Source organism: Arvicola amphibius, chromosome 2 (assembly GCF_903992535.2).
Source record: "Arvicola amphibius chromosome 2, mArvAmp1.2, whole genome shotgun sequence".
NCBI lineage: Eukaryota > Metazoa > Chordata > Mammalia > Rodentia > Cricetidae > Arvicola > Arvicola amphibius.
The window spans coordinates 44,358,677-44,382,023 of record NC_052048.2 but is presented as its reverse complement, the minus strand read 5'-3'; the positions used below and the strand labels follow the sequence as shown (position 1 = coordinate 44,382,023).

At 36.2% G+C, this 23,347-nt stretch overlaps 1 protein-coding gene across 3 annotated transcripts in view; it reads left to right on the top strand.

The window, feature by feature from the left end:
* Positions 1–750: 750 nt before the first annotated feature.
* The window catches only part of Chl1 (cell adhesion molecule L1 like), an 84,872-nt gene continuing 62,275 nt past the window's right edge, over positions 751–23,347 (top strand). For all 3 annotated transcript variants that reach the window (XM_038319834.1, XM_038319835.1, XM_038319833.1), the window contains exons 1-4: positions 751–842; positions 6,247–6,352; positions 7,685–7,872; positions 22,806–22,928. In XM_038319834.1, coding sequence (XP_038175762.1) covers positions 755–842; positions 6,247–6,352; positions 7,685–7,872; positions 22,806–22,928 — 505 coding nt within the window. In that variant the 5' untranslated portion in view covers positions 751–754. The remainder of the gene's footprint in view (positions 843–6,246; positions 6,353–7,684; positions 7,873–22,805; positions 22,929–23,347) is intronic.

Genomic DNA, 23,347 nt, shown 5'->3' with positions numbered 1-23,347 from the left:
AGCAATAGTAGGATGGAGCATCAAAATTTTAATCATTATTTTATTTTCAAATGGGAATCCACTGATGACTTTTCTTCTGCCTGAAACAATGGCACATTTGTAAATTTTACTTAAAATATATTGTCTTTCTCTCTCTCTGTGTGCGTGTGTATGTGTGCAAGTGGATGTGCATAAGTGGATGTGCATATTTGTGTATGTCCATGAGTGACTGTGTATGTGTTCATACAGAGATACCCTGTCTCAAAAAGCAAAAGTAAGAAAAAGAAAAGAAAAGCAAAAAGAAAATGTACTTTACCAGGAGAGACCAAGATTTTTCTTTATGATCTTTAATATTGATATAAAGAATTGAGTGTGAATTTACTACTCTTTGAATAAGATTAATGAAATTATTATCATAGCTACCAATCATTGCAGCATGGGAAACAACTTTCATTATAAATCTTATTCTGATTTACAAACAGTACTCACTGGGATGGTTCATGGTTTACAACATATCATACATTACATAAATAGCTCTTGTTTCAAATATAAAGAAGAAGAGCTCGTGTTTTGCAGTATTGTTAGATAATAAGTTCATTGGCTTGTTAATTTGTTAATTAGGTAATACATTTGATTTTGCTGTCTTCACATTTTAAAGTAGATTAACTGATATCCCGACTTTTCCAGATTTTGAACGTTTTCCTTGGTTGGGATCGGGAAGTACTAGATCATTGAGTTTTTCAGTCGTTGTGTGTTGCCTCTTTTCTGAAGAGTGATGGAGATGCTGTTACACGGAAGAGGACTGATCCTGAGTCTATTTTTCCTCCTGTTAAAGTTGTCAAGAGCTGAAATACCACTCTCAGGTAAAAGCACTGTGTTCAATCCCTGCTATGGAATTTTTTTAATTGAATAGATGTTCAATTTAAAAAAAATTAAATTCTATTTTATTTTTTAACTGTTATTAATAGTCATGGCTATAAGTTTCAGGTTTGGGTTATGATATTTAGTTGCTCTCATAACTTTTCACCTTAGTTGTTTTGCTTTTTGTGTAACCTTGGTCTGTTATAAAAAATACAACTGACAGAAAAGTTATGGTTTGTCCTATGTGTGGGATAACCTGGAATATTATGAAAAACCTTTTCTTTTACATATTTAGTTTATATCTTATTTTAAGGAGAATTTTGATTTAGAAATTACTAACATCAAAGCTATAACAAAAAGAACTGAATAAGCCTCATTTTTTTAAAAAAAAACATTTTATTTGTTTTCAATTATTTATTTGTGTGTTCAGGTGTGGGTATGTGCAAGTGTGTGAGTGTGTCTTTGGAGGCCAGAGGAGGGCATCAGATCCTCCTAGAGCTGGGGAACTGGTCTGATACTGGACCTAGGAAATGAACTTGGGTCCTTTGCAAGAGCAGTGCAGCCTCTTAACTGCTAAGCCATTTCTCCAGCTCAGAAGCCTCATAATCTTCCCCCAAACTATTTGTACTTAAAAATGGAAATAATGATTTATGAAAATAACAAAAGGTCATATTAGAGTTCAAAATTGTATTACCTAATACTGCCTTCCAATTTAGTGTATTCTAGAGTGTGAATTATTTTAAGTCATCTATCAGTGAGCTTATGAATATATATTTATAATATCTTGGTAATTGCATGCAAGAGGTTGGTAGTCATCATCCATCATTTTCCACAAATTATATTATTAATAGTTTGAAAGTAATGCAACTGTAAGCACACTTTATGTAATGGTTTATAAAGGATGAGATGTGAACAATCGAGACTGTTTTTAGCTGTGAAAAGGCCTTGAAATGTGATTCAGATATGTTTATCATGCATTTCTCCCAGAGTCCCTTCCGTGTCTGCTGTATATACTGTAGAAGAGTACGAGTCCTTTGTTTATTAGAATCTCAACATTGAAAAATAGCGTTATGGGTCATGCGAATTCTAAAGAAATCATCTTTTCCTCAGATAATTTAATGAATATTTTTTAATGAATATTTTAAGAGTACTAGTAGTGAGGTAAAATTTCCTTTTGAAGTACTTAGACTCAGTGTGACTAAAAAGCAAGAAAACATTTGGGATGTATTGTAAAATCACCTCTGATGGCCACTCTGAATTGCTTTAAAGAAGCTGTTATACACCACACAATGTACTGGTAGTCCAATGATGTCTTGATTCCGCGGGTGAGAATCTACTCTCTTCTATTCTTAACAGGTGGTTGAGCCTCTGTTTCTGTATTCTCAACTGTTAAGGAAGTTTAATTCCCTGTTCTGCATGAATGTTTATATACATGTGTACATTTCTTCTAATAAGCTAAAATCTTGCAGCTTGTACAAGTTCATCAAAATTCATCAGTGACCAACTGAGAATTTAAACACCATCATAATTAGTAGATTCTCTCATTAAAAGAAATTATGTGGGTTTTCTGTTTTATTTTGTTGTTTTTGTTTTGGCCTGCAGGTGCATGCCAGGTGTCAAAACAGGTCTGAAGACAGCAATAAATACCGTGGGGCTAGAATTAGATGATGGTACAACACCTTATGTGTTCTTTGTACCAAACCTAGGTCCCTTGGACAGGTAGCAAGTGCTCTTAATGCTGAGCCATCTCTACAGCCTCATTAAATTTTCAGTTGAAAACAGCAAGGGTGCATGTGGTATTCTAGATTCAAATGTCTGACCTTATTCTCTAACAAACATATACATGCTCCCTGTTTTGTGCTTGTTGTTCCATGATGAAGAATGCAAAATTTTGTATTAGCTCACGTCACTTGTTATTAGTCTGGTAGTCTCTGTTACTTATTGTTCATGCTGTAATGTCCTCAGACAATTGTTATAAAATATTAATAGCATGTTTTCAGAGCAACTGAATATTGCCCATTTATTTTGGCACTCTAGAGTACTCACTAGCAAATGCAACCAAGGCAGGTATCCAATTTGAATGTCAACGAGTCTGGTGTCTCTGTAATTGGTCTAATTATAGAGGAAAGGATTTGTAATGTGGAATATATATTCATACAAACACCCAAAGGTTATTAGCTCCATTCCCTGAATAATTAGTTATTGCAAAGCCTTTACAACGTTAGCAAATTTAAGAAAGAATAATGTTGTAATAAACAAGTTGTTCTCAAGTTCTTAGGGGGTATCTTTGGGACTGCTGCTGTGCCTCCCTCTACCATTAGTAACTGCAATAGAATTTACACAGGATGAACTTACAAGGAGCTCAATATCCACTCTGCCTAAAGGGCATTAATCAGAAATGAGACAACTGTCAATGTAGAAGCGTTTAGCAAACACTAAAGTGGTGATCAGTATCCACTGGATGAAGCCTGAATTTGAGCTGGCGACAGTGTAGTTTACCACTTTTGTTAGGCAAAAAGAAAATAAGTGCAATCTTAAAATCGAGAAGAGCTTTCGGTTTTTAAGTCTAAACTGGCTGGTGATGCTTAAATGATGGTTTGTGAATGCTTCCGGATCTCGGAGATACATTTAGATGACTGTGAGATCCAAGTGTTTGGAAAATAATATCCCAGTGCGAGTTCCCACCCCCTTTCACCTTCATTGTCATCTGTACTGATTCTTTGAAATCTATAGTGGAAAAACTTCCCTTTCCCTATCACCAATAATGGCATGAGTTCTGAGCTGTCCAACATGCAAGGTGTATCTCATGGTTATACACTCATATTCATATACCCCCAAACCAGAAACATTTGTCTTAAGATTAAAAGTGTTAATTCCATAAAACAATATTAACTTTGTTAATTCTCTACCTCTAAAGAATACTGGGACACACTGTAAAATAGATATAAAATAATTCTGCTGCATTAAAGTGAAAGGATTTCCTGGTTTTTTAAAAAATTATATCATTGCTTCAATACACACTATTTTTACTTGAAAGTATGACTGACAGACTAATTATGGCTGGTCAGATGTTTGCAGGCAGATATTTTTCCCTCAAAGGAAGGAAATCATCCTGACACTTCAAGATAAACTGGTAATATAAATATGATAACTGTCAATGACCAACTATGAGTGTTCAATTAAAAATTAGACTTGTAGAAGCCTGAGGTCAAAAGCTTCCAAACATCAGTGACATTCCTGATTAGATCAGTGGCAATGCTGAGTTTAGTGACATTATTTGATTGCCTGTTAGAAAAAACACAAATATTCGTCAGATCTACATCACTCAGCAAACCCGTACTTTTTTTTTAAAGACTACTGTGTGCTGGTCCAAAAATCATACATAGGTCAAAAAGTCACTAAAATTGTACAACATAATAGAGTAAGAAGAAGCATATTGGTTAAGTTTTAGATTCACATTATAATAGATGTTTAAGAAGAAAACAATAACCAAAATCGTTTGACTGGAATTTATAATTTCCCATTCCTTTTATTTGAATGTTCATAGGAAGGTTGAATTTTTATGTTTTTAATCACATTGGCCTATTGCAACATAAAGAATGCAGAAGTAAACATGAGAGTCCTGCCATATCTTTAGAAATGACAGAAGTGCAGTCCTGTAAAATAATGAAACCCTTTTCCTGGTATCTAGTGATTTCCATATGATATTATTTATTGTAACCTATTATGCGATTAATTTTAAAATTTAAGTAAACACATGCAGTTTTAACTTTCTATGTAGTTAAAATTGTTACTCATAATCTGGTTAAACAGAGACCATTTGGGTACCTTGTAATTTTAAAGAGGGTGAAAAAGTAAAGGCCTGGCCCAGTGTCCTGGGGTTGAAGGTCCTATCTGTACCTTTCCTTTTGAATTGCTTGTCTGCAAATTACCTTTCTCAAAAACACACATGCCAGAGTCAGTTTTTGCTACCTATTGCTTTGTAATTCCTTATAAATTAAGAATATAAATTAACAATTGTCAGAATTAAACTAAAGAATGTCTCAATTTGAAAATGACTGAGTGTTTACTTAAAGTATAACATTATGTACATAATTATCTCTGGTTTATTTCAAAACTTAATCCAAGTGCTTGTCTTCAGCATCCATGAATTTTGTGTACTCTTATTTTGAATTGATTTTAGAATGGGGAATGACAATTCAAGTGAGGAAGAGAAATAAAGATAAATTCATGGATGGGTAATGTCAAATCCCAAGGAAGATTGTAGAAAAGTATTTATCAACAAAAATAGAAATCAAAGAAAGAAAAAAATCCTTTTGCAATAAGTATGGACTTTTGGCAGATCTTAATTAGCTATTAATCAATGATTTCAGACCATCAGTACCACACTAATCACACATTGCTTGTAAAATGATTTTGGCATTTATCCCCAGAGTCAGTTCCATTATATTTATATCTGAAAATTTATCATCTATTGATACTTCAATAATGGAAAACCCTATAATGCCCTGTACATCTATTGAAATACATATTAACTGGAAAGAGAGATGGAAAATAAACATGCCCTATATATACTAGAAGAAATATGAAAAAAGACACAAGATGACAATAGGGTGAAAGATGCTAAATTAGTTAATTATAATATCTATATAGAAGCAGTGAACATTACAGAAAAACTTTCCAAATGATAGCAATTTATAAAATCCAGTGCACATGCCTACATAAGTGGGATGCCAATAATTTTAAAAAAAGATATTAAAGTTATAACATGATGTTTTTCTTGTGTTTTAAAAATTGTCCCGTATTTCTGGCATTAATTGAAAGTTATATATGATGCAATATAAAATGATGGCAGGGGAATATTTTTCTTAGACATAAATATATGTTAAAAAGAAGTAAAATTCTTGGGATAGCCTTTTGCTTGGCATATTAATTACTGTTCTTATTACTGTGGTAAAGTATTTGTGAAAGTAAATTTAAAAGTACCTATGAGAGGACAGATTTGTTCTGGTTCATGGTTTGATGGGATGGACTCCATTGTGTCAGGGAAGGTGGTGAGAGGCAGATGTAGCTGGTCAATTTATACTCATAGTCAAGAAGAAAAAAAGGGGTGAATGGTGTTCAGGTGAATACCCCATTTTCTAATATCCCTATCTCCAGGCAATTGGATGGTGCTGTTCACATTTCATGATCAGGATGGCTCTCCCCTTCTCCTTTAAACCTTTTTGGAAACACCCAGATAGATGCAGTCCATCATGTGTTTCCTGAGCAGTTCTAAATACAGCCAAGTTGACACTGAAGATCATCCATCACACTGCTCATGTAGAAAGCACATGTTGTTCTGCTACTTAATCTTGTCCTGTTTTCCAAAACTTCATTCTTCAAGTATATTGTTTTGATATTCAGTTCAACAGGTACCAACAATCATAAAGCAGTCGCATGTACAAGTTGCCTTTCCTTTTGATGAGTATTTTCAAATTGAATGTGAAGCTAAAGGAAACCCAGAACCAAAGTAAGTGTATTAGAAAATAATTTAACAAAATGTTATATAAATATAACAATATAATAAAATTAAAATAAAGCGCTTTCACATATCTATGGTGTCATGGATCTCATAGATACGTGAAAACATTTTATTTTACCATACTATTTTATTTATAGAATGTCATATATGTGAAAGTATTTTATTTTATGTTGGTTTAATGTGACTATCAAAGTTAGAATACAAATCTACATATGGCTGAAACACCAGATTTCTAAGTAAATGGTAGTTAAGTCAACTGTTGTGAGATATTTTGATTGTATTTGACAATAAAGTTTGTTTTTGAATCAGAGGGCAGAGCTAGCCACTAGCCTATTAACCACTGATGTTTTGGAGGACTGAAGAAGTAGTAAGGCAGGGCTTAGAGAGATCATATTCCTTTTGGATGGAGGAAAGGAGAGGTAGGAAGGAAGTCACTTATGACTGCTCGTTGGCTTCGCTGATCTTTCAGGTTCTTACCCTGGTATTTGACTCCTTATTTTTTATCATTATGAATAATTAGATAAATGCATCAGTTATAAATTCAAATATGTTTATGTATGTCTCACAGGCATGTTTACTTAATATTCATACAACTATTCATGTGTGATTAGAACATAACTATTTTTTCCTCAAATTCAATTCTGGAATATTTTTCTAAAACTATAATGACTTTTCCCCTATAAATCTATTGTCATTATTTATAAAGAATTTCCCTATAGAAATAACGGGAAATAAATTTATCAAAGGATCGATCTATAGAGTTTCTTACGACTGTAGTACTTATAAGAAGAAAAGCATTGAAATGTGTTAAAAATTAAATAACCCGTGACAAAAATATGATATATCATCATAAAATCACTTTTAATATTATTTTAAAACTGACAGTTTTTAAGTGGAAAAATTATATATTTAAGACAGATTCAAATGTGTCAAACACTTAAAAATGCCAGATAAAGGGTATTAATGGAATTTGTATGTGAGTTTGTGTGTTTCTTCACATAAACATATATTCAGAGAAGCACATTCTATACTTGTCTTTACTTCATGTGCTATAATATATATATATAGAGAGAGAAATATTTTTAAATGCCTTCAATTTAAAAGAGAATAAAACTACCTTCACTCTCCTTTCTTGCTTTTCACTGTATTTTCCTTACTTATAAGATTTATTGGATTTGTCTTTATATACTGTTAAGATTTATTATATATATTTAAAACTCATAAATTCTCTTGGTTTTATCACTTGTACATTATTTATTAAAACTTTTTAGAAATAAGAAATGTCACCAATACTTAGGGTAAATTTTCATTATCTTCTAGATTTTCATGGACTAAGGATGACAAGCATTTTGATCTTTCTGATCCTCGGATAATTGTATCTAACAATTCAGGCACATTCAAGATCCCAAATGAGGGACACATCTCTCACTTTCAAGGGAAATACCGCTGTTTTGCATCTAATAGACTAGGAACTGCAGTATCAGAAGAAATAGAATTCATAGTTCCAGGTAAGTGTTTATGTAGAGATTTCATTGACTAGTCTAGTAAATTATTAATGGAAGTCATGCCATCTACAGAAATAAATCAGTATATATTAAACCAGCATATTTTTCATTTACTAGTAAAAATATCTTCACAGTATAATATTTAAAGTCAGATAGTGTCATAATTGTATGGCATTTCAGTAACCGTCTATCTATCCTGGGGAAAAAAAGGAGTTATTTTCTGTATATGATGATGATGATGATTAGCTAATATATGTTTGCTCAGTATTCAGTATCAGACAATCTCAAAGCTTCTATATCAACACAAAGGCACTCTGATATCAGTTTAGTGCAGTTCTGCCAGATTTCAGGACCCATATTCTTCATGCAGCCTTCTTGTGAATCTAGGATGATATATCTCATAAAACATGCAACCTCACATCTTCAATCAAAGAGTCTAAAACAAGAGCACAAAATGTTTACAGATCCTTAAATGCTTCTAGAATGTCTAGGAAATTCTTTCACCTACTACCAGATCACGAAAAGCTAGCTGCATAATCCCAGATAAACAAAATCATTTCCCTGTAATAGTGTAGAACCAGCCATAGGCGGTGTATACAAAAAGTAGAAATCATGACAAACTGTAAAGCTTTTCCAGTTAAGACTATCATTGTCTAAAATCATCACCAGTTTCTGGTGTCTGATTCATTGACATAACTCACCTATGTGCATGAAATGTCCGCATTTCCCCCCAATCTATGGTTTCTAACTTTATACAGCTCTAACCAAAATTTTAAATGGTTTCTAGGGTAAATTCTTACATGTAACAATATCAGTTAGCCTCTTTGACAATTTTTGTTGTAAAATTTTATAAAAATAAAGAACTCTGAGTCCAAGGTCCTCCCAACTCCCTCCAGGACCAGGAAGGTGAGCAACCAAACTGACAAGGCTCACACAGAGCCTGTCCATGTCGTAGAGACCAAGCCCATCGCCATTGTCCTTGGCTTCTCGGTCAGCCTCCACCATCAGCCACTTTCAGAGAGTCCGCAACATAGTGTAGAGAACCCTGATGGCTCTTTGGCCTGGAGAGGGAGGGAGTGGGGATATGGGTGGAGGGGAGGGGAGGGAAGGGGAAGGAGGGGGGGAGGAGATGGCAATTTTTAATAAAAAATAAATAAACTGGAAACAAAAAAAACCAATAAAGTATACAGACTGTTAAAAAAAATAAAGAACTCTGGAATGTTGTACACCTTTTTTAGAATGTGGAGCCATGCTAAAAAAATATACACAAATGTTAATGATGAATTATTTTCTTGAAAGTCAAGTAAGAGTGCTGTATATAAATTGTTGTTAACAACTTATAAAATTCTAAAGCACTATATAGTGAGCAGATTTAGACCCTTATATTATACACCTTCAAATTTATAATGAGACTGAAAATACAGATCAAATGAATGATTATCAGACCATGTGGTATGAAGAAAAAGTGAGAAAGAAAAGATATGGAAAAGAAGTAAAATAATACAGGAAAAAAATGCCAAAAGGTAATCTAAAAATACATCACAAACTGAAGATAAAAGTAAATTGAGTAGCCATGCAGAATAAATTATCTAGACCACAAAGATTCTGAATTTTTAAAACAATAAAAATGGAGGAATTATCATAGTTAAGATATTCAAATTAGCATAGATTAATGATAGTCAAAACTCACCTTACTTTCAAAAGTCTTTCTAGAAATTAAGTACTTAAGCATATATGGTATTAAAACAAGAGAGGAAATAATAATAGGCCTACAAAAAGTAACAGATAAATATGTCTTAATAACATCATTGAGTGGTAATTCAAGCAAAAAAGAGCATTACTAACGACATACAAGATTTAAGTTATAAGTATTAGCCAGAACTAATAAATGTGTATGGAGTATCATACCTAAACTGTGGAATGAATTATTTCATGAGTTTGGAGAAAATGGTACAATTGGTGGTCTGTTGAGCTGTAAAAAGAATATCATCATAATATAATTGAACTAGAAATCAATGACAAAGTTCAATAAAAGTCTTCTATTATGAAAAGTAATATATTCCTAACTCACAGGTCAAATAAGTAATATTAGGGAAAACAGTGAAAATTATGGTTTGAAAAAGTCTACATGAAAAGATATATTGCTACCGTGAAAACATTCTTTTTCTTTCTTTTTTAAAAAAAATTTATTTATTTATTAAAAATTGCCACCTCCTCACCTCCTCTCATTTCCCTCTCCCTCCCCCTCCCCCTCCCTGTCTGGTCCTAAAAGAAGTTAGGTTATCCTGCTCTGTGGGAAGACCAAGGCCCTCCCCCCTCCATCCAGGTCTAGGAAGGTATGCATCCAAACAGACTAGGTTCCCCAAAAACTAGTACAAAAACAGGATCAAAACTGAGTGCCATTATCATTGACTTCTCAGTCAGCCCCCATTGTCAGCCACATTCAGAGAGTCCGGTTTGATCACATGCTCATCCAGTTCCAGTCCAGATGGCCTTGGTGAGCTCCCATTAGATCAGTCACACCATCTCAATGGGTGGACGCACCCCTGGCGGTCCTGCCTTCCTTGCTCATGTTCTCTTTCCTTCTGCTCCTCATTTGGACCTTGGGAGCTCAGTCCAGTGCTCCAATGTGGGTCTCTGTCTCTATCTCCATCCCCAGATGGAGGTTCTATGGTGATATGCAAGATATTTATCAGTGTGGCCCTAGAGGGGTTCCCAGGTGTCCAAAGGATGTCCTCAGCGAGGTCCTAGGGCAGCAGTGGAGAGGGTGCCTGAACTGGCCTTCTCCCATAGCTGTGAAAACATTCTTTAGAGGAATATTCAATGTCTTTCAAACTTATATGAGAAGGAACAATCATGGACAATAATTATAGAGATTTATTATGTAACATAGGTTTAGAATGAAAATTAATGAGCTAACTTAGGGTAAATGAAGGTTGTAGTGTGAGTGTGTGTGTGTGTGTGTGTGTGTGTGTGTGTGTGAAACTAATTCCAATGGTGTACAATATTTACTAGGAGACACATATATCTTCAGTAAAGAGGAAAATGAGATACGAAGAAATGACTCAGTCAGTAAAGTGCTTTCCATGTAAGCATGAAAATCTCTGAGCCCAGAATGTTGCTCCTTGTATTTTGTATATTTTTCATTCATCTGGTCACATTCCATAAACAAATGGAAAATAAACAAGAATTCTGAGTAAAATTACTCTGTCAATTAAGGATGGATGGACAGCCATCCTGCTGCCATCCATCACAGTGGCTTGTGACTGTAATGTCAGTGTTATAGCAAGGACGGAACAGCAGACGGATCCCTGGAGCTCATGGGCCAGCCAGTCTAGTTCAGTGAGAGAGCCTCTCTCAAAATGGATGGTGGAGTTATATCAAGGAAGACACTAAATTATCTTTGGTACACACACACACACACACACACACACACACACACAGTACAAACATAAAATTTTTTACATGATATAGATAAACAGAGACTGAATAAACAATTTTTGTGGATCAGAAGACTCAATAGAAAATGTCCATCTATCTTTAATTGACACAGAGTAATTTTACTTAGAATTCTTGCTTATTTGCCATATGTTTAAGGAATGTGACCAGATGAATGAAAAATATACAGACTACAAGGAACAATTTGGAAAATTCTTAAGGTTTAAATGTAGTAAAGACTTTGCTTATCATGTATCAGGCCTAGAATAATCATAAATAATCAGGCTGGTGTGGTTTTGTGTGGGATTAAAAAAGCTGAATTGACCATATGCAGTTTGATAAACCCATAGACAAACCCCACTTACTAGACGAAAACAGAAGTTGAATTTCTCCTTCAATCGTCCCCTCACTCTTCTGTCATTCCTCATTCTCTTGTCCTTCTTTCTCATTCCTTTCCCCTCCCTCCCTTCTTCCTTTTTTCCATCCTTTCATCTTTCCCTCTCTCCCTTCTTACGGCCCTCCTTCTTCCCTCCCTCTGTTTTCCCCTCACCTTCCCTCCTTCTTACCCTCCTTCCTTCTTCCCTTTTTCCCTCTCTTCCACACTCCAGCATTAGCTGGTATGTAACACTTTCAAATGGACCGACAGGGCCCTACATCTGGCATTTTATCTCATTGTGTACCCCTACATTAGCATTGTATCTCATGAATCTTGCATTATTCTAAGTGTTCTGGGTGTGTTCATGGCTTATCCACTATCAGGAAAATCATCTTAATTTTTTTTTATAAAATGAAAAACAAACTTTAGAAATTTGGAGATGACATATATTATTATTTTAGAGAAGATCTTGTAACAGTCTACCCAGAGATCAATAGCTTTTGTTCAGTCTTGGATAATTGAAACTAGGGTTTCAAAGTTCCTGCATTTTTAAACAGAAAATGAAATGACCTGGTTTTGTGAAGGTAAGAATTCATTATTCTGGTCTTGACTGAGATCTCTGTCTCCAGCTCCATTCCTTTGATAAATTAATAGAGTGGGGTTTTCTCCTTCCCTCCTTTTCTTTTATTCATTTCTTTTCATCAATTTTAGCTTCAGCTCATAGTTCTGCATTATTGTTAAACACAGTAAATTTGCAAATAGAAAAGAGACAACAGTGTAACAGCCAAAGGGAAGGGCCACAAGTGACTCTCTTTAGTGTCCTCTCTCCTATTAGAGTTTTGTCTTAAGATATAAGTACAATGAAGGCATATATCAATCCTTTATCATAGGATGTAGTGTCGCAACCTCCTAAAAGATGAATTCACGTAGGTTACCCCACTTTTCTTACCCAGGTATCTGTGATTTTCCCCATACAACAAGAATTTGGAGGGTACCAGCATTTGTGTTTGATCTATACATTTATTTATTTGTACAAGCATAGCATGCACAGACAGAATCTAATTTCATTTGTAGTGGAATGTACTGTTGCAACAATTTGGGCCTCACATCACAGGGAAAGCTTATTCTAGAGTCAGTTCTGACTAACGACAGCCTGACTACAGAGATTCAGGATGCCCCAAATTCCACATTCCAGTCTGGCAAAAGTTGCTAACATATTTATAGTAATGAAACAAAGAAGGAATTTTAAGGCTATGTTGGTGGGCATATCAGGCATGTAGGTTACAGTGCAGTGTGAAAATCTCTGCTACAGGCAACAGATGCTGTCTGATGTCACTCATTGGCGATGGTCGGAAGAGTGCTGAGATCTTTTTGCATGTCACATAAGAATATTTATAATAATCACAAGGGGGTTAGAGGTAATAGAGGTGATCAGAATACCAAGGACACTAAAGATCATTTAGCTCTGGACTTGCAATATTCCCTTTCTCCAAAGTCACTGAAGTTCTATCAGGTAGCCTCACAGAATGTTCAGCATAAGTTTAAGTTTGTGGGGGGCATTCACTCTCTAATCTTGGTTTATGTCCCAATGGATGCAAAGAGCCTTAGAAAGAATATATTTAAAATTAAAATTTGCATATTCCCAAACACACACTAATTTTTTTTCTTGGCCCGGAGACTGCTCTGTCTGTGTTTTCATAAATCTATGTCTCTATTATAAATATTTTAGCTTAAATTAGGTTAGAAATATAGGTTGAAAGAGATTAAATGTATATAGTAAAAGACAAGATGTTAGGGTGGTCCTTAGCCTGAATTCAAGTGGTTGCTATGGAGACAAACAAAGCAATAGCTAGACCTACTGCAAGAGAGAAGTGGGACAGCTGCCTATAAGATACAACAATTAACAGGCTTTAAAAATATTTTCTCTTATTACCTAAGCCTTATCAGAGAAATTATGGTGATATGGGGATAATTCTTGTCAGAATATGACAGTGTTGCAGTTAAGAGTCTATGGATCAAAGATCAGGGCTTTAATGTCGGTAATTGCTCTCTTTCTTTGCTGCTGCAGAAGCAAGTAAAAAGGATGAGATTTCTTACAAATCGTTTCCACGCTGTCTTGAAAATATTTCATCATGTGACCTCCACTCCAGTGCTTCAGAGTTCATGAATAATACTTTTCCAAGCTTCCTCATTTAACAATGGATTTTCTCTTATGCTTTAAGGAATTATTTTATTTTCACAGTGCTGGAAACGTAGTGGTTCTAGTTTTAGTCTGTTTTTGTTATCAGGCTGTTATTTAATATAAAGAAAATTTTTATTCACGATGTTTAGTTTGCTATTTTTATATCATAGTTGAGCTTCGTAGGGAGAGGATGAGAGAAAGAGCCCAACAAACAGATTACATTAGTTATGCTTATCCTTTCACTAAATGGGATGGATATCTATGGCATAGACCTCAGTGACGTCAGCACATCATTATTAGGTTCCCTTCCTGTTCTAGCCATTTTCCTAGTTGTATTCATCAGATTTCTGCCACCACAGCACAATCTCTGAGAAAATCAGTTTACAATGAGACAAAAGTTAGTTTAGTTCACAATTATGCATTGTCCAGTCCATGATGGGATGACCTTATTGCTTTGGGCCAGATGACAGAAGCACAATGGGACAGGAGAATGTAAGGAAGCAAAGAGAAAGAGAAAGGACTGCAGTTCCATAATTCCCTTCAAGATCACCCTCCCTATAACATGATAACTTAAAATTAGGTCTCACATCTCTAAAGCTCTAGCATCTGCCAGTAGAAACCATGGAGACTTAGTTTGGAACACATGGGCAATTGGGGTTTTTACATGAGCCTTAACATTAGTGACTTTAGAGAGCACAGCAAACCAAATATGAATGGTCACATCCTGTGGCTGTGACTGGTGTGTGTGTGTGTGTGTGTGTGTGTGTGTGTGTGTGTGTGTGTAGAGAGAGAGAGATGGAAGCTCTTTTCTCTTCTTATGTGTGTTTTGCTTCCCAAGTTGTCCTTTGATTCTGAGTATAAACAGATTCATCGAAACCCAAACATATGGCTAACTTACATACCAGTGTACACTGGGCCTCAGTGTTGCAAATGACGCTAAATAAATGGTTAGAACTTCAAGTCTGAGTAGGGAACAGATTTATTAAATTTGAATATGGGTAAGATGTACGTCCTGTCAATCAGTGCCAGGGCTTTAGCTGGCATGTTATTTTATCATTGGTGTGCTAACAGTGAAGTACTAAACATGTGCCTTTAGTAGGAAATTTATGATACCAATAACAAAAGGATAGTTCAAGGATAGCTGTAATTCACATACCCTGCCAATGTCTCAAAAAAATCTGGCATAAGTCTGATTACTAAGAGGGAACCGCAATATGGTTGAATGTGTAGATTTTAAAGCTTCCCTGCCCAACTTACTATGGCACTATAATAGCCCACTGCCTCTGACAATACTCAGTTTGGAAAAGTTCTTGATTTTAGATATAAAGCAATTGCTTTTAAATATCTGGTACCTGGATACAACAAAATGTCAGACAATTTCCCCAAAGACTGAGAATGGGTTAGGGGAAAAAGAACTATATGATAAATATAGAAGAAATGAACAACAGTTTTCAAAATAAATTTTGTAGAGACTGGCAACACATGTGAAAACTGAGATTTAAAAAGCCTTGGATTTCCAGAAAATATGGTAATATGTTGTAAATCTTTGCTTAAGTTAAAAAAAAATTAGGACACATATTTTAAAAAAAAATCTCATCAGGCCAGGACTGCTGGTAGAAGTCATCCTCTAGCCATTGTCCCGCATCAGGAGCTGTGTGAATCCACAATGCCAAGTTCCTCGCTAAGGTGGACGAAAGCTCTATAATGTTCAGACAGAATACACTTTGAATATTCATATAGGTGTAAATATTCTATATGAACTTGGAGCATTGATGTTGACTGCCAGTCCTCTGATGTTCTGACTTCATTCTTCTCATACTTGGGAAACTGATTCCAGCATTAGGATGACATGATATTGAAACCCTCCTTTCCAATATCAGATGCATTATTTGAAATTGCATTTATTAGAGTGATCCCAAGGTGGGTAGCTCTCTTTGCAAATTAGAGTGGTCAAACTTGCTCTCTCCCATTTCCTTGTGTGAGTTATGATTTGTTTGTTTGTTTAGTATAGCTAAGGATCTGAATAGGGTATTTGCCAGTCATGTTCACTGCCTTTGCAATAAAGCCAGAGATAGGCAACATAAACCCAAGAGAAGAAATCGCAGTGTTTGGAAAAAGATGATATCATGCCTGTGAGAACTAAAATCTAAAATGAACAAATCTTGTGGTTTCCATTGTACCTCAGGGAAGAAAACATGCATGAGTGTTTATATGCCTTATTCAGAGCACAAGAAAAATTATTTTGGTTAATGATTTCACCATGCAGAAACATCTTTTAATGTTTTTTAATTTATTTTCCTCTCTCTCTCTTTCTCTGTGTCTCTCTATGTCTCTCTCTTTGTGTGTGTGTGTGTGTGTGTGTGTGTGTGTGTGTGTGTGTGTGTGTATGTGTGTGTGCATGTGTGTATCATGTAATGGTTGTATCAGAGCACATGCATGGGGGCCAGAGGACAACTTTAGAAATCAGTTTTCTCCTACCATATGGATTCCAGGGAATGAACTCAGATTTTCAGTCTTACCCAATGTGCCACTTTGTGTGTCCAGGAAGTATCTTAAAACGGTACAAAAGCTCATGCCAGGTTTTCCCCCTTTTGTTGAAAATAGATCTTTTTACCATGCAATATAGCCTGGATGAAGTTTCTCCAGGTCCTCCTCTACCTTCCGTCCATTGTGGATCTACTCCCTTTCTGCCTTTCGTTAGAAAAGAACAGACTTCTAAGAAATAACAACTAAACATTGCACAATAAAATATAATAAGATGAAGCAGAAACTATTATATTGAAATTTGACACAGGAACCCATCAGGAGGAAAGGGCTCCCTAGAGCAGGCACAAGAGTCAGAGATCTCCCCGTTCATAGTCCAGAGTCCCATAAAAATCCTAAACCTATGGCTAGAATATACATACAGAGTACTTGGTGCAGGCCCATGTAGGCCCTGTACTTCTTCTTCAGTCTCTATGAACTTATTTAGTTGATTCAGAGGACCTTCTTCTCCTGGTGTGTTCCATGCCCTCTGTCTTGTACACTCTTTACACCTCCACTTTCAAGGGATTCGGTGAGCTCTGAGAGGAGGGATTTGGAGGAAACCTCCAATTTAGACTCTCTCTGCGTAATGTCTGGCTGCTGGTCTCTGCGTCTGTTCCCATCTTCTGCCTAAGAGAAGCTCTCCAATGGTGGTAGGAAAAGGCCCTGTTCTATGAGTATAGCACAATATCATTAGGAATCATTTTATTGATTTTTTTGAAGATTGATAGTGTTTGATGTTACTGTAGAAGTCTAGGCTATCTAACCTCTGTTTCTTGGTTGCCCAAGCAGAATTGGATGTGAGTTCCTTCTCATGGAGTGGGCCTTAGGTCAAATCAGACATTGCTTGACTATTTCCACAGCTTCTGTACTACATTGGCCTAGCATATTTTGTAGGCAGGACAGATTGTACATCAAAGGTTTTGTGACTGGCTTGGTGTCCACATTTCTGGTAGCCTTCGGAGTACTTTCCCATACCAAAGAGACTAAAATATAGGGGTGAGGGCTTTATTTTGGGACCAGCTTGACTTTTCCACATTTAATGAACTGTGTGGGCGTTATCCTTGGCAATGGGGCAACATTGTCGGTTGGAAGAGAAAAGCCCTTTGTTTGAACAGCAGCCTGTGTTGTTTGGGGGTTTCCATGGAATTCCAGTGGTCAACAACTCAATTGAATGTACCTGGGCGCACCAATGGAAGCCTCGTCTAGAAATGGCCAATCGAGACTCTGTAACCTCCATTATTGGAAGTTCTCATTAGGCTCACCTACATAGATGCCAGGAAGTTTGCACTGCTCCAGATTTCCACACCACCTCCCTAATGCCCTACCCCCAATCCCTGTAGTCTCTCCCTGAACTCTCTCCTTCTACCCCACTTCCCCCTCAACCCGATTCCCCTCTCCAGTCTCCATCCACCCCCAGTCCACCTCTAAAATCCATTTTCTTTCCCCCTCCCTGGGAGATCCCTGCACTGCCCCCAGAGAACCTCCTCTTTGCTTAACCTCTCTTTGTCGATGGATTGAACCTCAGTTATCATTTGCTTAATGGCTAATAATCTTTTATAAATGATTACACACCACATTTTTTTCTGGGTTCCCTCATTAAGATGATTCTTTCTAGTTCTATCCATCTATCTGCAAATTTCATAATGTCATTTTTTAACAGCTGAGTAATACTCCATTGTGTAAGTGTATCACAGTTTCTTTATTCATTCGTCTGTTAAGGGACATCTCGGTTACTTCCCATTTCAGGCTATTATCATTGAAGCCATAATGAACATGGTTAAGCAAGTGTTCTTGTGGCAAAATGGAGTGTCCTTTGGGTATATTTCCAGGAGATGTATAACTGGATATTGAGGTAGATCGTATCCCAGTTTTCTGAAGATCTGCTATAATGATTTCCATAGTGTCTATTAAAAGTTGCACTTCCACCAACAATAGAGGAGTGCTCCTCTGGTTCCACATCCTTGTCACCATGAGCTGTTATGTATGTTATTGATCTTGGGCATTCTGTCAGGTATGAGATGGAATTTTTTCTTTTTTTATTGATTTTTTATTGAGCTCTATATTATTCTCTGCTCCCCTCCCTGCCTTTCCCCCTTCCTCCCTTCAACCCTCTCCCAAAGTCCCCATGCTCCCAATTTACTCAGGAGATCTTGTCTTTTTCTACTTCCCATGTAGATTAGATCTATGTAAGTCTCTCTTAGTGTTCTTATTGTTGTCTAAGTTCTCTGGGATTGTGGTTTGTAGGCTGGTTTTCTTTGCTTTATGTTTAAAAACCACCAATGAGTGAGTTTTTGTTTGCATTTCCTTGATGACTGAGAATGTTGAACAATTCTTTAAGAGTTTCTCAGCCATTTGAGATTCCTCTGTTGTAAATTCTCTATTTATATCTGTACTCCCATTTTAAAATTGGATTATTTGATTTCTGATATCCAGTTTTTTCAGTTCTTTATATATTTTTGATGTTACTCCTCTACTGGATGTGGAGTTGGTCAACATCTTTTCTTATTCTGTAGGCTGCTGTTTTGTCAGATTGACAATGTCATTTGCCTTGCAGAAGCTTTTCAGTTCAACGAGATCCCCTTTATTGTTTATGTGAGTGCCTGTGCTATCCATGTTCTACTGAGAAAGTTTTCTCCTGCTCCAATGAGTTCAAAATTCTTCCCCATTTTCTCTTCTCCTTGATTAGGTTCAGTGTATCTGATTTTATGTTGGTGTCTTTGATCTACTTGGACTTGAGTTTTGTAGAGGGTGATAAGTATGAAGCTATTAGCATTCTTCTACATGCAGATATTCAGCTTGACCAGCTCCATTTGCTGAAGATGTTTTCTTTTTTCCATTGTGTCTTTCTGACTTCTTTATAAAAATCTGTATGTCTATAGGTGTGTGAATTTATGTCGGCGGCATCAATCCAATTCCATTGTATGTATTTATGCCAACGCTAGTTGTCTTTTGTTTGATTTGATTTTTTAATTAACATAGTCATTTAATGCTGTGACTTTTCTTCTTAACTCACTTTCATTGCAACCCACAAGTTTGGGTGTGCAGTGTAATCATTTTCATTGAATTCTAGAAGTCTTTAATTTCTTTCTTTATTTCTGCCTTGACCCACTTTTCATTCCATAGAGATTTGTTCATTTTCAGTGAGTTTGTAAGGTTTCTGTTGCTTCTGCTGTTGATGATATCCAGCTTTAATCCAATGTGGTCTGATAGGATACAGGGACTTATTTTAGTTTTCTTGTATCTGTTCAGACTTGCTTTGAATCTAAGTATGTGGTCAACTTTGTACTAAGTTCCATGAGATGCAGAGGAAAAATATATTCTTTAATATTTGGGCAAAATATTTTGTAAATGTTACAATTTTTATAACACATTAGGTTTATTTCTCTGTTTAATTTTTTCTGGAGGACCTGACCATTGGTGAGTTTGGGGTATTGATGTCTCCCACTGTGAGTGTATGAGGGTGAATAAGTGATTTAAACTATAGTGGTATTTCTTTTACAAATTTGGGTGTTTTTGTATTTAGGACATAGATGTTAAGAATTGAAAGATCATTCTGGTGGATTTTTCTTTTGATGAGAATGTAATGTCTTCTCCTATCTCTTTCAATTCATTTTGTTTTAATGTTTATAATGTTAGACTTTGAAATGACTACACCAACTTGATTTTTAGTCCATTCACTAAGAATATTTTTCCAACCTGTACCCTGCAGTTATGTTTATCCTTGAAGTTGAGGTATATTTCTAGGATGTATCACGTTTTAACAACCATTCAATGCTTTTTTGTCTTTTCTTTTCAGTCCTTTTTTAAATTAATGAATTAATTCTTTAAACTCATTTTACATTCCAACCACAGTTCTCCTTCCCACTCCTACTCCTGCCCCCTTCTACCTCTCCCCATCCACTCCTCCCAACAGGTAGGGGCTTCCATGGGGAGTGAACAAAGTCTGGCACATTAATTGGGGCAGGACCAAGCCCATTCCCCCACATTAAGGTTGAGTATGGCACCCCACTAAGAGGGAATGGGCTCTAACAAGCTAGTTTATGCAACAGGGATAGATCCTGGTTCTACTGCCAGGTACCCTCAGAATTGAGATCATTGATACCAAGAGAGGGTGATGGTGGTGGTCGTGGTGATGTGTGTGTGTGTGTGTGTGTGTGTGTGTGTGTTTCCCTCCTTTTCATCTTGCTGGTGTGAGATATTATGTATTTCCTGTGTTGTCATAATGTGGTTAGCCTTTTAGATTGAAGTTTTGCTTTTAACATCTTCTTTTGGGCTAGATTTGTGAAAAGACTGTTTCAATTTAGCTACAGCATAGAATATCTTATTTTCTTCATTGATGTTGGTTTAAAGTTTTGCTGGGTTTGGTATTTCTGGGCAGACATCTGTAGTTTCTTAGAGACTGCCACATGTTTTTTCCAGGTTCTTCTGGCTTTTAGAGTTTCCATTGAGACGTCAGGTGAAATTCTAATAGGTCTGCCTTTATATGTTATTTGGTCTTTTCCCCTTGCAGCTTTTAGTCTTCTTTGTTCTGTATGTTTGGTGTTTTGATTACTATGTGCCAAAAGTTCTTTCCTTTCTTGTCCAAACTATTTGATGTTCTGTATGCTTCTTATACCTTTACAGACATGTCCTTCTTTAGGTTAGGGAAATTGCTTTTATGATTTTGTTGAAAATGTCTTCTGGACTTCTGAACTGGGATTCTTCATATCCTCTATTCCTAATATTCTTAGATTTGGTCTTTTCATGATGTCTCACATTTTCTGAATACTTTGTGTCAGGAGTTTTTTAGACTTAACATTTTCCTTGACTGATGTATCCATTTCTTCTGCTGTATCTTCAGAGCCAGAAGAGTATCTCTTCTGTCTCTTTTATGCTGTTGGTGAAGCTTTCCCCTGTAGCTCCTGTTCCAATTTCTAAATTTTTAATTTCCAGAATTCCCTTTATTTGTGTTTTCTTTATCAATTCTATTTTCATTTTCAGGTCTTGAACAGTTTTATTTATTTCTTTCAACTCTTTATTTCTGTTTTGTTGGGTTTTTTTAAGTGAATTATTCATTTCCTCCATTTTTTTCTCTGTGTTTCCCTGGCACTCTTTGAGGATTGATTTATTCATTTTTTCACATGGTTTGTGCTTTTCTGGATTTCTTTAAGGTAATTATTAATTTCCTCTTTAAGGACCTCTGAAACCACAAAACAATCCTACACCAGTTAAGAATTATGGATAATAAAAGTGGTTATTTATTTAAGGGAAAAACTTATAGATCACCGTCCCAAACAGTCCTCTCCTCACAAACACGAAACAGAGAGTCTAGCCCCAAGAAAGGGAGCCAGAAGCGAGAGAGAGAGAGAGAGAGAGAGAGAGAGAGAGAGAGAGAGAGAGAGCCCAGTTTGTGCTGCTTTTTAAAGTATAAGAGACCATTCCCCATTAGACTGGTATCTTAAAGGCTATTGGCTGAAGGAGTTCCTGCAGCAGACCTCTAATATCTTTATAAACTTAGTTTTAGGTTCCTTTTTCTTGTATTTCAGCTATATCGGCATATTTAGGACCTGCTGTGGTAGGATAGCTGAACTCTAGTAGAGACCTATTGTCCTGACTGTTACTGTATTTAATACTGGTATCTGCACATCTATATTTGGTATGATTATAGGTCTAGGTGGTGATTTCTGGATTTGTCTTTGTTGAGTTATTTTGTTTCTTGGTTTCTGTTTCCTCCTTTGATTTTCAGGGAGTGTGATGGCTGTGTGTTACCTGTTTTTCTGGCCTGCTCAGGTGGTGTTTCTGCAGGGAGTGTCTGCTAATGTTGGAGGCTGGGACACTGAGACAAATTTGGGGAAGGAAGGTTGGAGGAGAAGGTCTTTGTGATTTCTTAGGAATGGGTTCAGAGAGGAAAAGAAGACCTAATCAGATTGCCTGCTAAAGAGTTTGGAATGAAGCTCAGATGTGGGTTGAATCTCAGGAGTGGTAGAAGAATTATGTGTCTGCCTTCTGCACTTACTTATTGCTTTAGATGGGGTGGCTCTTGGATTAGCAGGGCATACCTGGTGGGTTTCAGGTCTGGAAACAAGCTAGGAGTTGAGGGGTGGAGGAAAAAATTGTAAAGGGGAAGATCGGTGGATAACTTGGGAGATGAGAGTGGGCAAGGGTGCCAAAGGTGCTCTGCAGTGTATCTGGTTCTGGTAGAGCTGGGGGTGAGACTGGGGAATTAGAATTGGAGGAATAGAAAGAGAGAAGGTCTTGTGTCAGAGCAGGGGGCAGCCTCATCTTGCTTTATTCATGAGAACAAGGAAATGGGATGCTGAATTTCTTAGTTGCTCATTTTTTTATGACAAGAGGAATGTTATTGGGGATTAATAACAGAAAATATTGTTACATTAAAAATGAATGTCTCATGTCTCATGGTGATCAATTTATCAGGTGTTCCAAAATTCCCCAAAGAAAAAATTGAACCCATGGATGTGGAAGAAGGGGATTCCATTGTCTTACCCTGTAACCCTCCCAAAGGCCTCCCACCTTTGCACATCTATTGGATGAATATTGGTAAGTAGTGCTCTGTTCCATCAATCTGGGTCACTTTAGTTCCATGCACTGCATAAGTAATCATATGTAACAAAACCAATGAAAGAAATCATTCATATAGATTCAAATAGATTTCAAAATTAGATACAGTTGAAATTCTACCCTTTCTCCTGAGTATAAACTGGAATGTATATGTGAAGGCACAAGAAAATCATTGCATTCCTTCATTTACAGTATTTGAAAGGGGTGGGGGGTATTCATAGAATAGGACAGTCCTGTGACAAACATTCCTTCCAAAGTCCTTATCTTTGGAACACAGGTAAGGTCAGAGTTGAAGTGACTTGGGGTAGTTGCTTGTTAGTATGACAAGTTCATACTAAGTTAACTAAGTTAGTTAACTTAGTTCTACCTGATAAAATCAATGACCTACAAGACATTCA